Below are 12963 nucleotides of genomic sequence, written 5' to 3'. Positions count from 1 at the left end.
TTATAATTTAAATGAATAAAATCATTAAAATTCATTTTTTTTAAACATATTTTTTGAATTACTAACATTACAATGACATAGTGTACAAGTGTCAAAACCGCTTGGAGGTAGATATGGATGCCAACTACTGCCAGCTTGAAATTGCTGTCCAGCTAGCAAGCAAGAATTTGTCGAAATATTTTGATTTTCAAATGTGTTATCTAATGAAAAATAAATGTAAAAAATTTGTACAGTAAACAGTTTCCCAGCACACGTATTTTTGTACATCAAAAGTGAAAACCTATACTTTTATAGTGTCAAAAATTGTCTAGGATGTCTGCATGTGTAGTCTTCGTTTTACCAACGTAAAACAAAGAAAATTTGAGTGCAGTCGAACCAGCTTTGTGTGGACACATTAAAGTGAATTACAGTATAATAGAAAAATATTACCTCTGTACGTATTTTTAAATATTTTTATTTTAAGAGGACTCTATACCCGCATGAGTTGTCTCCGTCTTACAAATTTACAACATGGCAAAAACTGTTTTGCGCTGGACAACTATACTCCCTCTATATTTATAGTAGAATTAGATACCAAAATTCCACAACGCATAGGGAAGAACTTTATCTGTGTCGTAGCATTTTTATTATTTGGGTAATGTAAATACAATTGAAGTTATCATTTTATGAACATAAGGTTATTTTCCTTTAATTATTAAAAGTTATTGTTAAGTGCTATCAAAAAAACAAAAATGCTAAGACACAGATAAAGTTCTTCCCTATGTGTTGTAGAATTTTGGTAAATACAGAGGGAGCATAACTGTCTCACACAAAACAATGTTGAGCATTTGTAAGATGGAGACTGGGAGACAACGCATGCGCGTGTAGCGTCCTCTTGAAGCGGGGGTATGTAAAATATTACAATTTAAAAATATTCATAATTTACTTAAAAATAAAAATATCAGATAAAACCAACGGACAACCATAAGTTATGTGCTCACCTTTAAAGTTTAATCATGTAAATCAATTCACTCTAACAGTGACGTGTAGCATAGGGCCCAAGTGTTGGGTGGGAATTGATAGATGAAAAAATAGGTCATTTTATAGAACGGTATAACAGTATTATGAGGGGTAGGTCTCTAAAAATTATTTGAGAAACATCAATTGTTTTTATGATACTCGCAACTGCACTCTAGTAATAAATAGTCTACCTGAAAGATATCAAACTAACAGCACAAAATTGGTGCTGCTCAACGTAAATTACTATATGCTATAGGTAGGTACTTCAGATTACTTCTGTAAAATGAAGACAAAACATGCGGATGTGACAGTACTCTACAGTGAAAACGACTACCTACGATTTCGGATAAAATTATCTTTATTAAACCCCTTAAAATGCTTGCGCAGACATCGTCTCATCTTGACTCTCAAGTATTTTATATTTACCTTCACACGTTGGACAACACATTCCTGGTTTGGCTGAAGGCACTGTACATTGAACTACTGGACAAATTATAAGATCACATATTACGCTTCCATGATGGCAATTGCACATGAAACATTCGTCTACTGAAGATGTCCATTGGGCGCCATGTTGATAGTACTTTTGACCGTGTAAACAACTTAAATGTGGCGTGTGTGGATGGTCTGTTTCGTCATCGTTCATGAGTATATTGTTGGAATCGTTATCGCCCGTGCCCGCACCTCCTTCGCGAGCATAACAAATTGCAGGGACATTAACCTGATAATAATAATATGTCAAGTAAGTAAATAGATAGAAACGATCAAATTTACTCAACAAAATAACTAACATATTTCCATTCTGTTTTTAGTATGGATTGTCCCAGTTTCGGATCCCACAGGTCCACGTGCACAATATTAACATTGATTCGTAATAGTTCTTCTTGGCCTAAGCCAATAGTGTACCCTTCGAGCGTCGGGCCCTCAAACTCCTCGAGAAGTCTTCTGAATACTGGTGCTCCGGGAAGTAAAGTCGGCGAGTCTTCGATATACAGTTCAAAGATACGATTTTTAACGTTAGAACCGGATAGGACTACCTGTTGATTGTTTTATATAGTAATTATAATATAGCCGACTGTAGTGATGCACATTAGCACAGTTGAGCTTATAGAATTTTAATAAAATATAGCAAAAGCTCACTTCATATTGCAGCGTACAGTCAGAGTCTACGGCCATCCATAACATGCCCACCATCGACCGTTCATCAGGGCTGGACAGAAGCATCGCGCCTGGCGTGTCTCTGGCATCGGCCACCGGTCTCCACAGAAATCGATTCTTAAAGCCGGACGACGCACTGAACAAGCTCAACTCTTCGGCGTACAACTGTTCCAGGTGTACCGGGCCCACGGTGAACACCGTCCCGTTGCTCCAGTTTTGGACGATAGTCTCGGATATATCGAGAGCGGACACACGGGACTCGCTAGAAACTGCATTACGCAGAGGAAAATTAAACGATCGTGTTTAATGGGATTGCGTTAAATCGAGTGCGTCTATTTTTGTAACCTTACCAATAGCCAACTCAGTGACTGCGTTATTGTCAAATTTAACACGATACTCCAACGCTCCGTCCTTATTAATAAATGCCCAAGCCACGCCACTGGTCCTGCCAAAACGCATTAAAAACAAGAGCATTATTCAAAACAATCGGAACCACGCCAGATAGTTATAACCGCTAAGCGAATAATTTATTTCCGAGCGTAATCGCCGAACATATCTCAGCCGCCGCAGCCGGTCGTGTAGAAAACAGAGTACCAAACAATGTAGACGATTTGAATTATATGCACTTTATTGTTAATGACACGCTATATTTATATATACTCGAGTTCATTTTTACAACAAAAATATTGTAAATATTTACTTTAACTTTTCGCATCTTCCCGTCGAAAATGTGCATGATGTACGCGTAGGCACTTACTCGGGTGAACGACTGGCAACCAGTATGATTGTAGGATACAACTACCATTAGCGACCAACTGCACTATTTTCAGTCATCCACATGAATAATTTAAGTGACACGAGGTCATTCACACGTATGGTCAACCCATTACAGTTTACAACTTTCATTTTGTGCAAAATGCATTGGTATATACATAATAATACTATAATGTAGGTAGGTATATATAATATAGGTAGCGACTTCGTTGAAGACGTCCAGCTATATAATATAATAATATAATATACTAAATTATATAGTTTCCCTTTCAGAGGAAGTACGTCTTTTCCGCGTTTTGCCAAATTGATCACAATGCAATGCCAAAAGTATTTTTAAAATGATCGTGTGTTTGGTTTTTATAGTACCCGGTATACACGGAGGCGCGAATTAAATTCCACGCAACGCACGAGTGCATTTTATGGATACCGCGCAACAGTTCACAAACACACGGCGCGTTCGGTTATAACTATTATAGCACATCACTATTATAATTTATAATACACACCTGTCTTTTTTTGAGTCTATTTGATGGCCGTTGGACGAGACTAATGTCTGGTAGAGATCGCAGTACACCCGGGGCACCACGACTCCCTGCAACTTGAAACTCGACTGTTTGGCCTCCAGAGTGACGACGACGTCTCGTTTAGACAACGCGTTGAGGTCGGAAAATGTGACGGGTGATTGTAGTTCGACGACAACCGTACCGTTCGTCAGCTTGTCCACTCGTATGGTCTGCAATCGTTGTGTACAACCGCGAGATTATAATATCGTATATGTTTTACGTCTTTCAGTCGAATAAATGAACGTCACAAAGTATTGCAGCTTACCTCTTCTATAATGACGCGTTCGTTTCCGGCGTATTTCAATTTAACTAGAAAGGATCCGCTGTCTTGGCCGGTAAATGGACCGTTGAACATGATTTGCACGTGTATGGATGGTGATATTGTCGATATGGACACAATACTCGTACCGCCGGAATCTCGGGCGTCACCCGTGAGAAGCGAGCTGAATGTCTCCGTGTCCAGCGCTCTAAACCTACGTTAACTTTATTAATAATACGTAGTACACAAAATATAATATAATATAAAATATTTCAGTCACGTATGCATTGTGCGAGGGGTGTTCAATTCCCTCTCCTCAAAAAAAAAAAAAAATAAATAAATAATGGTGGACAAATGGGTACCGCCGCTCTTCTGTACAGTAGTTGTCGAGCATATATCGTTGTAATGGATGTGTTATATTTGAATTCAATGTTAAATCATTGAACACGAAAACGCCTCTGAGCGGAGACGTTATGTCAACCTAGCATAGGTACTTATAATAATCAAATTTAATAGTTAAAAAAAAATAATACAAATTAACTTTTGAAACAGGTAGAAAAACTTGTTGGTGAACATTTCAAGAGTCCACTGTTATTCGTTTTGGAATTACAACAAAATATCAAAAGTCGATTAATGGGAATTCAATAATTTACCGCTGAATTTCAAATACCTATCGTAAAAATTACAAGTTCAAACGCTCATAAAAAAATAATGTTCCGTTTCATTACACTTTTTAGTTATAGGTAGAAAAACTTATGTGAAATCTTCTATTAAAATGTTTTATCTTAGTTATGAAAAGAAAAACTTTTATGAATTTCTAACCAAAATAGTATATTGTGTGGCAATGGCGGGAAGTGAGCTATTTCAGTCGCTGGCGACGTGTGCTGCAAAGGTAATAAAGGGATAGGGATCTATGCAACAACCAGACTATAATTCTACGAAAACAATATTTCATGAAAGAAACGATTTGGTTTTATCCAGGCACGGATCCAGAGTAAAGATCTAGGGGGGGGGGGTCAACAATTTTTTTACAGCACAAATGCAATCATAATAAAATATTATACTTTACTAAAAATGTTGTCATAATAGTAGGTATAGGCAATCAATGTGATAAATAAATTATTGATTATTTAAAAATTAATTTTACTTTTAATTTTGTTGGTTTCAGATAGAATAATTTGTCAAGAATCTTCTATTAAAATTTCTAATGTCAGTTATAAAAAAATATCTTTTATAAATTTGTAACTGAAAAATAGTTTGTCAAAATTTGAATTTGAAATGTATATAAAAAGAAGGTAGACAAGTGGGTACCGCTCTGCTGTACAGTAGTTGTAATGGATGTGTTATATTTGAATACAATGATAAACCATTGTATACGAGAAACGATTCTGAGCGGTTAGCGTAGTCCTTATAATATTATTATTTTTATTCGCTGCTATGGTGATAAGCAAAGCGTTAGAAATTAAAATCCCATTTTCGGCGGTTTTTCGTAATTTGTCCGTAGTTTTTCTCGATGCTTTTTAGAATTACTTGGGATTTTCAACTTTTACCTCCCAAAAGTACCAACTATGTTAAATTTTTTATCATAAAAGATGCTGATCTCAAAAATCGAAGCATGCTTACTATTCAAAATGTTGCTGACAGAAAAAAAACACATTGTAAAACCAATACAATTCTTTCACTCCGCTCAGAATCATGCCAATGAATCTTTGATATTTTTGAACTTCCATTAATGAAACTTATAAGGAACCTTGAATTACATATTCGAGCTTTTTTACTAGGTAAAAAAGTTTTTATCGAGTAATTAACAAAAATTTTGCAAAATTTGAAAAATTTTCTCAAGACTATAAGTAGCTCAACAAGAGTCAAAACATTTCGAAAATGTTACCGTTCTGGGAAAATGCTATAAGAACATAAATATTTGATGCAAATTTATCTCAAAACTATCAACTAGATTTTGATCTCGAAGATTGGAGCATTTTTACTAGGTACCCAAATGTTGATGACAGACAAAAAAAAAACACTCACACATCATCCAATCATTATCAATATAATACATTTTTTCGCTCCTCTCGAAATCTAAAAAATGTTTAAAAAAAGCATTATCCACATAGGCCTTTATGATTTGTATAAAAATTAATGTCATACGTGCAGTATTTGGTGTATAACGTTATAACCCCTTATGATAAATTTATAATATTTTGTTCATGAACGATAAATATTTTAGATTCTGAGCGGGGCGATGAATGTATTGATTTTACAATGATGTGTGTTTTAGTCTTTTAGATTCTGAGCTGATTTAAATTTTTTTTTTTGTGTCTGTCATCACTTTTTAAGACAGTAAAAATGCTTAGATTTTCTTCAATAGTAGGTATCTTTTCTGATAGGAAAGTGAATCTAGTTGGTATTTTGGGGAGTCAAAAGTAAAATTTTTCCAGTAGTTTTCAAAAGCGCCGTGAAAAACAAAACAAAAATTAAGGAAAAACGGGAATTTTTACGCAAAATCTGTTTTCAAGAAAATCGATTTTGGTTTTTGGTGCAACTCTTAAACCAATGACCGTAGGTACATGAAATGTTAACTGAATGTTTATATAAGAATTTTCAATACACCATATACTTTTTCAAATATTTTGAGCAATTTACGGACATTTTCAGTTTATATTTTTTTTAGTTTTTTTTTTCTATAAATATCAATAAAATTGTATTTGTTGGTTAAAAAAGCTTGAAAATTTAATAGAAGGTTCCTAGTATATTGTTTCAAAGGCAGTTGAATAAAATTAAAAATCCAAAGTCACAATTTTATTTTATAAGCATCTAAAGTTCAAATATTGACAAAATACGTAAAAATGACGACAATTTGCAAATTATTTTGAGTTAGAAATTGATGAAAAATTTTCTTTTTAAATCTAAGATTTGAACATTGGCGCAAATAGGTAGGGGCTTGGGGGACTTAGTCCCCCCACATTTCTGCCATGACCCCCAGTTCAAAAGGCAGTAATTAGTACTGAGCATATATAATTTTTAGAAAATATTATAGAAAGGGCTTTAGTCCCCCAAAATAACTGTCTATTTGCGGCTATGGATTTGGAAATGTAATATAAGATTCCTCATAAGTTTGTCTACCTTTATCAAAAAAAAGATGTCTACAAGAAAGTCAAACTAAATTATTACGAGCGTTTGAAATTTATATTTCTACAACATTTGATATTCACTCGATTTCTCTTGTAACGATTTTCTTATTTTGTTGTAATTAAAAAACGAATGACTATAGACACTTGAAAATTTCAATGAATGTTTATATTAGCATTTTCTATGCACACTAAAATGTTGATAATAATTTGACTTTTTTTCAATATTTTTTAGTTTTTTTTTTAATAAATATCAATAAAAATGTATTTGTTAGGTAAAAAAGCGTGAAAATTTAATGCAAGGCTCCTGATAAATTGTTACAATAGCAGTTGAAAAATATTACAAATACATAGGCACATTTTTTTTTATAAGCATTTAAATTACGAATTTTGACAAAATTTATCAAATTTAAAATGTAATAATTATTTTGTAGTTAATAATTTATAACATTTTCAACTTTTATAGCTAAGGATTGAAAATTTAAAACAAGATTCCACGTAAATAGCTTATATATAAATTACTTTATTCACAATAATATCATCGAATAATAAATATTCTTGCTAATATCATAGGCTGACTGGCTGTTTTCGCTCAGAATCGTTTTTCTTATACAATGATATATTCAAATTTAACACCATCCTTTAAAGTGGCCCACTTATAACCTACCGTACAGCAGAGCGACATCCACTTACCCACCTTTTTTACATATGGACTCCCCCACCTCCCCCAAAATTGTATTTCAGTATACGTGCCTGTAATATTTATACGTATATATAAACTAGTAACTACACTGATGGATATTTTTGACACAAAACAAGCATATATTATATCGCGTGTAGATACACTCAATAGTTATATAATACTGCCTAGTGTCTACATTATTTTGGGTTTTGTACGAAAAAATCACTGTGATACTATACTCATATATAATTATAATTATAGTGGCCCGATACAATTATATAGAATTATTTATTTTATTTATTTATCGACTACGTATCTTTGCAATCATGCAGAGCTGTGGGAAACTGTTAGGTATGTATATTAAATTTTGATTGTATAGTATTTAGCTTACCTGTAAAGAGAGCCACCGATGATAGCCGCGTCCCAGAATAGTGATACGGATATCTTTTCTTCACGTAACAAACGCTTGTAGTCTTTGGATACTCGTCGCCAGACTCCACAAATTTTTCCCGTCAGGTTCTGATAGCAGGTGCTTGACAGCAACGCCTAGAACAAGACAATTAGATTTCTGCTCTACCAACTAACCAGATTACTATTTAACGCATACAATTTCTTCAATTATATTTCCGTAAGTATCAATGAACTGCACCAGTCTAGGCCTTTTAGGTTTGTTGGTATAAAATGAAAAATATAAATTTTTTTTGTAGAACGTAAAACGACCGGTTGCCACATAGTCCAATCCCATTTCTTGCATCGGCATCGGTGGGAAATCCGTCTTCTTGAAGTCACTACTTGATTTTGTTGATTTGCCAGTCAATACTGCAGCAAAATCTATAAATAATATATTAATATATAAATAAATACGTTTATGGATTTTGCGATTAATATAGTGTATTCAAAATTTCAACTATACTCTATTCAGAATCAGAACAGACTTCGGCGGCCAAGTTGTGCACATGGGCGTGGCTTTATTCCGTGGTAGCGCATGACGTACTGCCGTAGTAGGGACGACGTCCGACCGTCGCTAAACGAAAACTAGTCGCCGCGCAAGGCTGTTCTTATTCTGAATTTAGTTAAGGTAATTATATTATAGTATATATGCGTATATAATGACGTATACAGACCCAATGAAAATATAATATTTTAGATTTATTGAAATTGAATTTGATATTTTATTCTTGTTTTATAGTGAAATATTCCTACTTATGGGTACTTTAAATTATTGTTATTATTTCACTGTAAGAACTAGGAACTTATATAATTATATTATATTTCGAAAACTAAAGGATGTTCTTTGATTACATAAGCTTGTACTCCGTTGCACTTCCCAGCCATCATATCCCTGACCCCGGAAATATTGTGTATCTATACCAAATTGTTTGAGATTGTCAAGTATAAGTCGAGTTAAACCTTTTCCAGATAGATGCATCAATTGTTGGAATAAACTGAAGAAACTCTTCATGTAATTCAAGTGATTTTAGATCAATATATTGAATGCAAAATATATAGACACTTGTCCGAGGTCAGTTATATCTGCAGTTTCATATAAAACATTTGGCTTCATTTACTCTGCCTACTATTATTTTGAGTAAAATTGAATTGCACGAATCAATAATAGCATTTTGACTAATAGGACTTGTATATTTTATAGTGCCAGAACTTTCAAGATATAATTTTAGTGATTCTTCCAGGCGCGTATACAGGGGGGGTCTAGGGGTTCAACCCCCCCCCCCGAAATTTCAGGAAATAAGTTTTATTATTTGTTAGTTTGGTTTTATTTAATTTCCCACATTGCCTATTCGTAATATGAATTACATTCTCGTTTAGTGCTCGATCAGTATCTACAATCGTTAATCGGACCACTACATGACCACATCAAAATAAATATAGATTTCATATGAAACCCCGATGCAAGCCGATATCATTTTTATTACAATAGCAACGATGAACGAAGTTTGACGGAAGTGCCGCTGCGATAACGATAATATAATATCTGAAATATCTTTTGTCAATTTAGTATATGTTTGACATTTGTCAGTCGTCTTGTCGTCGTTGACCTTAAACGTGTATTTGGCGTTCGCAAGTTTAAGTGTAAGTTTGAATAAGTAGTAAAACTTTATAAAAATGAAAAGGACTAATTCTAATCAATCGACATTATTAAATTTTGGTGTCAAAAAATTTAAAAAAGATTTAATAACTGCACCGGATAGCAATACAACTGTAAAGACCACAGAAAACGAAAGGTTAGTTTCTTCCTTTGTTTCTTCATCAGAGGGATTATTCGATCATCAAAATCAAGACATAGGTTCCTATTTAAATAACAATGCAATTGATGACGCTAAAAAGTATAAATTGTTAAAGCTCCCGTGGATTCCACCTAGTAATTATGAGTTTCTTATTTCTCAAAACCGACGTTTAAAATTTCAAACTGATTGATTTAGGCGCTATGTGTGGTTAGTTTATTCCAAACATGTAGAAGGTATGAATTATGTAAAACTTGTGTATTGTGTTCAAATGCTTTTGCTGGTAAAGGTTCACTTCAAAAATTAGGAGCTCTAATTAAAGTTCCTTTTACAAAATGGAAAGACGCAATCGAACGTTTTAACCAACATTCAAATAGTGAATATCATGAATTATCCACTATGCGGGCCGACGATTTTATAAAAATAATGGAAAATAAAAAAAAATCTATCGTAAATGAAATTGATTATTCACGTAAAAAACAAGTGTTAGAAAACCGAAACAAACTTTTTTCAATTATAGAAACAATAATACTATGTTCGATTATATAAGTACGAAAATGTACAAGCAAAACCCCACCCCATAATTTTTTTTGGTGTACGCGCCTGGATTCATCGATGTGAGCTCAAAAGTGTAATAAACTACGGAAAACATCGTTAACATCAATATTAGCAGCGGTTAATTTTCGAAATCACGATGATCTCGCAGTGGTATATTTTGTTGACCACATACAATAATTGATTCAATAACAGGAGAAATGTTTTTTCTATTGTCAAAAATTTGTCATGCCCGAGTGTCTGTCTATTTAGAATTGATTTTCAATTAGTAGTTATGCATCAAAGACAGATTGTTTGTGATACTGAAGTATCACATGATATTTAAACGTTTCCATCACATGTATCCAATTATGAAAAGGTTTCCTAACCAAAGTGCCAAGTATTTGAGAAATTAAGTAAGCCTCTGATTTAGCAAACGTTACACAAAACGCACCTTCTAATTTGGCAGAATACGCTAACCATAAAAAAGTATGCAACCATCTTTATTGAAATTCTTAATGTTTTGATCGTTTATCTTTATCACTGATTAATACAGTATTAGGTAATTCGAAAATAGGTTCAAGCTTCCAAGTTTTTTTAAAGAACTTCTATATAAACGTTCGTTAACGATCGGTTAAAATAAAATCCAATATCGATATTGTTAAAATTATGTTCACTTACTGTTTCGGCATTATCATATGTTTTTGACCGTTTCACAAGTTTAACATTATATTATCTACATTCGACGGAATTGGTCGTTTCTTAGTAGAATTTACGGAAACAGATAATTGTGATAGTCAAATTGGTAAACATTTGTATCGTTGAATTTTTAAAAAATTGTGTCACAAAGATTGATGGGTCAAGATAAAAGTATATTATTGTGTGCCTACTTAATATTGACAAAAAAAACGCTCTCGCTGGTTAACTCGTATAGCTGTTGTCTTGCCTTTATCGCACTTTACTATTGTCAGAACAATATGCCTATATGGATATATGTATAATTTCTATACTAGTTATTACTAACTTTGCTATACATGAACATTTAACTGATTTGTTTTTTGGCTCTGAAGGGTCCAGTATCCCTGGACCCAACCCCCACCACCCGCAATTACTCCACTGACCATATACCATTATAATATGTTCAAATAAAGAAAACTGTTAAAGATTATGATTTTAACAATCTGGACTTTTCAATAATCTATATAATATTATTATACTCTCCTTTCAGTTTTATTGTTTTTTTTTTTTATGGCTTTGGGTCTTTGGGCCCAATAAAAACATTTTTGTCTGGGCCTTTTTGGTATTCAGACCGACCCTGTATATTAGTATTCAACATAATTAAATTAATTTTCTATCCTAGCAATTCTGAGGCCATGGCCCGTGGTGAGTAGATACCAATTTTTTTGCGATTAAATGTATTACTTAATCCGTAAATTGTAATCGTATATATTTTTATTTATCATTTATAAAACATGATTTCTATTTAATTTTTAATCAAAGGAAATATAATTTTCAATAGGTAATAATTAGGTATTTATGTATTTTGCTCGAAATTTTGATTCAAACAACTGGTTTTTTCGTAGATTGTAGATATATTGCTGCGTAGTGGAATATTATAATGTAGTAATATAAAATTGGTGCATACATAATAAATGTAACATTATATAAACTATATAGATATATAATATTATATATAGATATATATATTTATTTATGTATAAGTCATAAAACCATACTTACGCTTCATGCTCTTCTCTTCTTCATCTGGTGGATCTTGAACAAAATCCTCTGAAACCAACAATAAATACATTATTTTATATGAATGGCGTAAATAAGCAGAAGAAGATTCACATTTGAGGACAGTCATAATTCATAATGTATCTTGGCCAAGTTATATTGCAGTGGTTTCGACATACATTTAATATAATATATAAATGCGTATGTAAGTATACCTATTATATTTGTACATACCATATTATATAGAAGAGTTTTATATTCATGTATATATAATCTGCATTAAACCTTGGTGGCGGCTCGTCTATCCGTCTATATTGCCAAAGTATTTGCGCACGCCAGACTATTTTCGTCGTCATTTGGAACGTCATAGAGAGTAGGTATATAGCGGTAGTATAGCGTATCGAGAATATTGTGTATAAGGGAAACTGTCGACATTCGGACATTATATGTAGTATGTGGACATAAATCGTGTCCCCAAAAAAATGAAGAACACTATATTATTTTATTATAAATCAGAATTTGGAACATGAAACTATGGAAGGCCAAATACCGTTGACCAAAAGTAAACAGTTGTAATTATTGCAGATAATAACCATTCTAATTGATATGTAAATTAATTATATATCTTTATACATTATCTCGTATATTATGTACATAATATGAAAAATGTTTATAAATGCTACCGCTTATATTATGATGAAAAATTAATTTAATTTTAAATGTATTAATACCATACATTATATAGGTACTAACTTTATTTAATAATAAACCCTCATTAAGGGGATTCGATACCGTGATTTTCTGTTTTCGTCTAACACACACGCGTGACATAGTATTTTAGACGTGTTTTTTGCCAAACATACCAATTGATCTAATGAAGCGATAA

General features: G+C 32.8%; 1 protein-coding gene across 2 annotated transcripts in view; it reads right to left on the bottom strand.

Moving 5' to 3' along the window:
- Nucleotides 1-12963, bottom strand: part of LOC100161569 (dorsal-ventral patterning protein Sog) — a 34237-nt gene that overhangs the window by 870 nt on the left and 20404 nt on the right. Inside the window, exons 4-13 of one of the 2 annotated variants that reach the window (XM_001952699.5) lie at nucleotides 12081-12128; nucleotides 8171-8394; nucleotides 7955-8109; nucleotides 3760-3967; nucleotides 3438-3664; nucleotides 2508-2602; nucleotides 2140-2426; nucleotides 1791-2036; nucleotides 1426-1720; nucleotides 67-200 (exon numbers count right to left, since the gene is read on the bottom strand). In XM_001952699.5, the coding sequence (XP_001952734.2) occupies nucleotides 67-200; nucleotides 1426-1720; nucleotides 1791-2036; nucleotides 2140-2426; nucleotides 2508-2602; nucleotides 3438-3664; nucleotides 3760-3967; nucleotides 7955-8109; nucleotides 8171-8394; nucleotides 12081-12128 (1919 nt within the window). Of the gene's footprint in view, nucleotides 1-66; nucleotides 201-1425; nucleotides 1721-1790; nucleotides 2037-2139; nucleotides 2427-2507; nucleotides 2603-3437; nucleotides 3665-3759; nucleotides 3968-7954; nucleotides 8110-8170; nucleotides 8395-8476; nucleotides 8651-12080; nucleotides 12129-12963 lie in introns of those variants that run through there. The other variant, XM_016806662.2, reaches the window with a different exon arrangement.

This window comes from Acyrthosiphon pisum, chromosome A1 (assembly GCF_005508785.2).
Source record: "Acyrthosiphon pisum isolate AL4f chromosome A1, pea_aphid_22Mar2018_4r6ur, whole genome shotgun sequence".
Lineage (NCBI taxonomy): Eukaryota > Metazoa > Arthropoda > Insecta > Hemiptera > Aphididae > Acyrthosiphon > Acyrthosiphon pisum.
The sequence above is the reverse complement of the archived record's forward strand: the minus strand, read 5'-3'. Positions and strand labels throughout refer to the sequence as shown.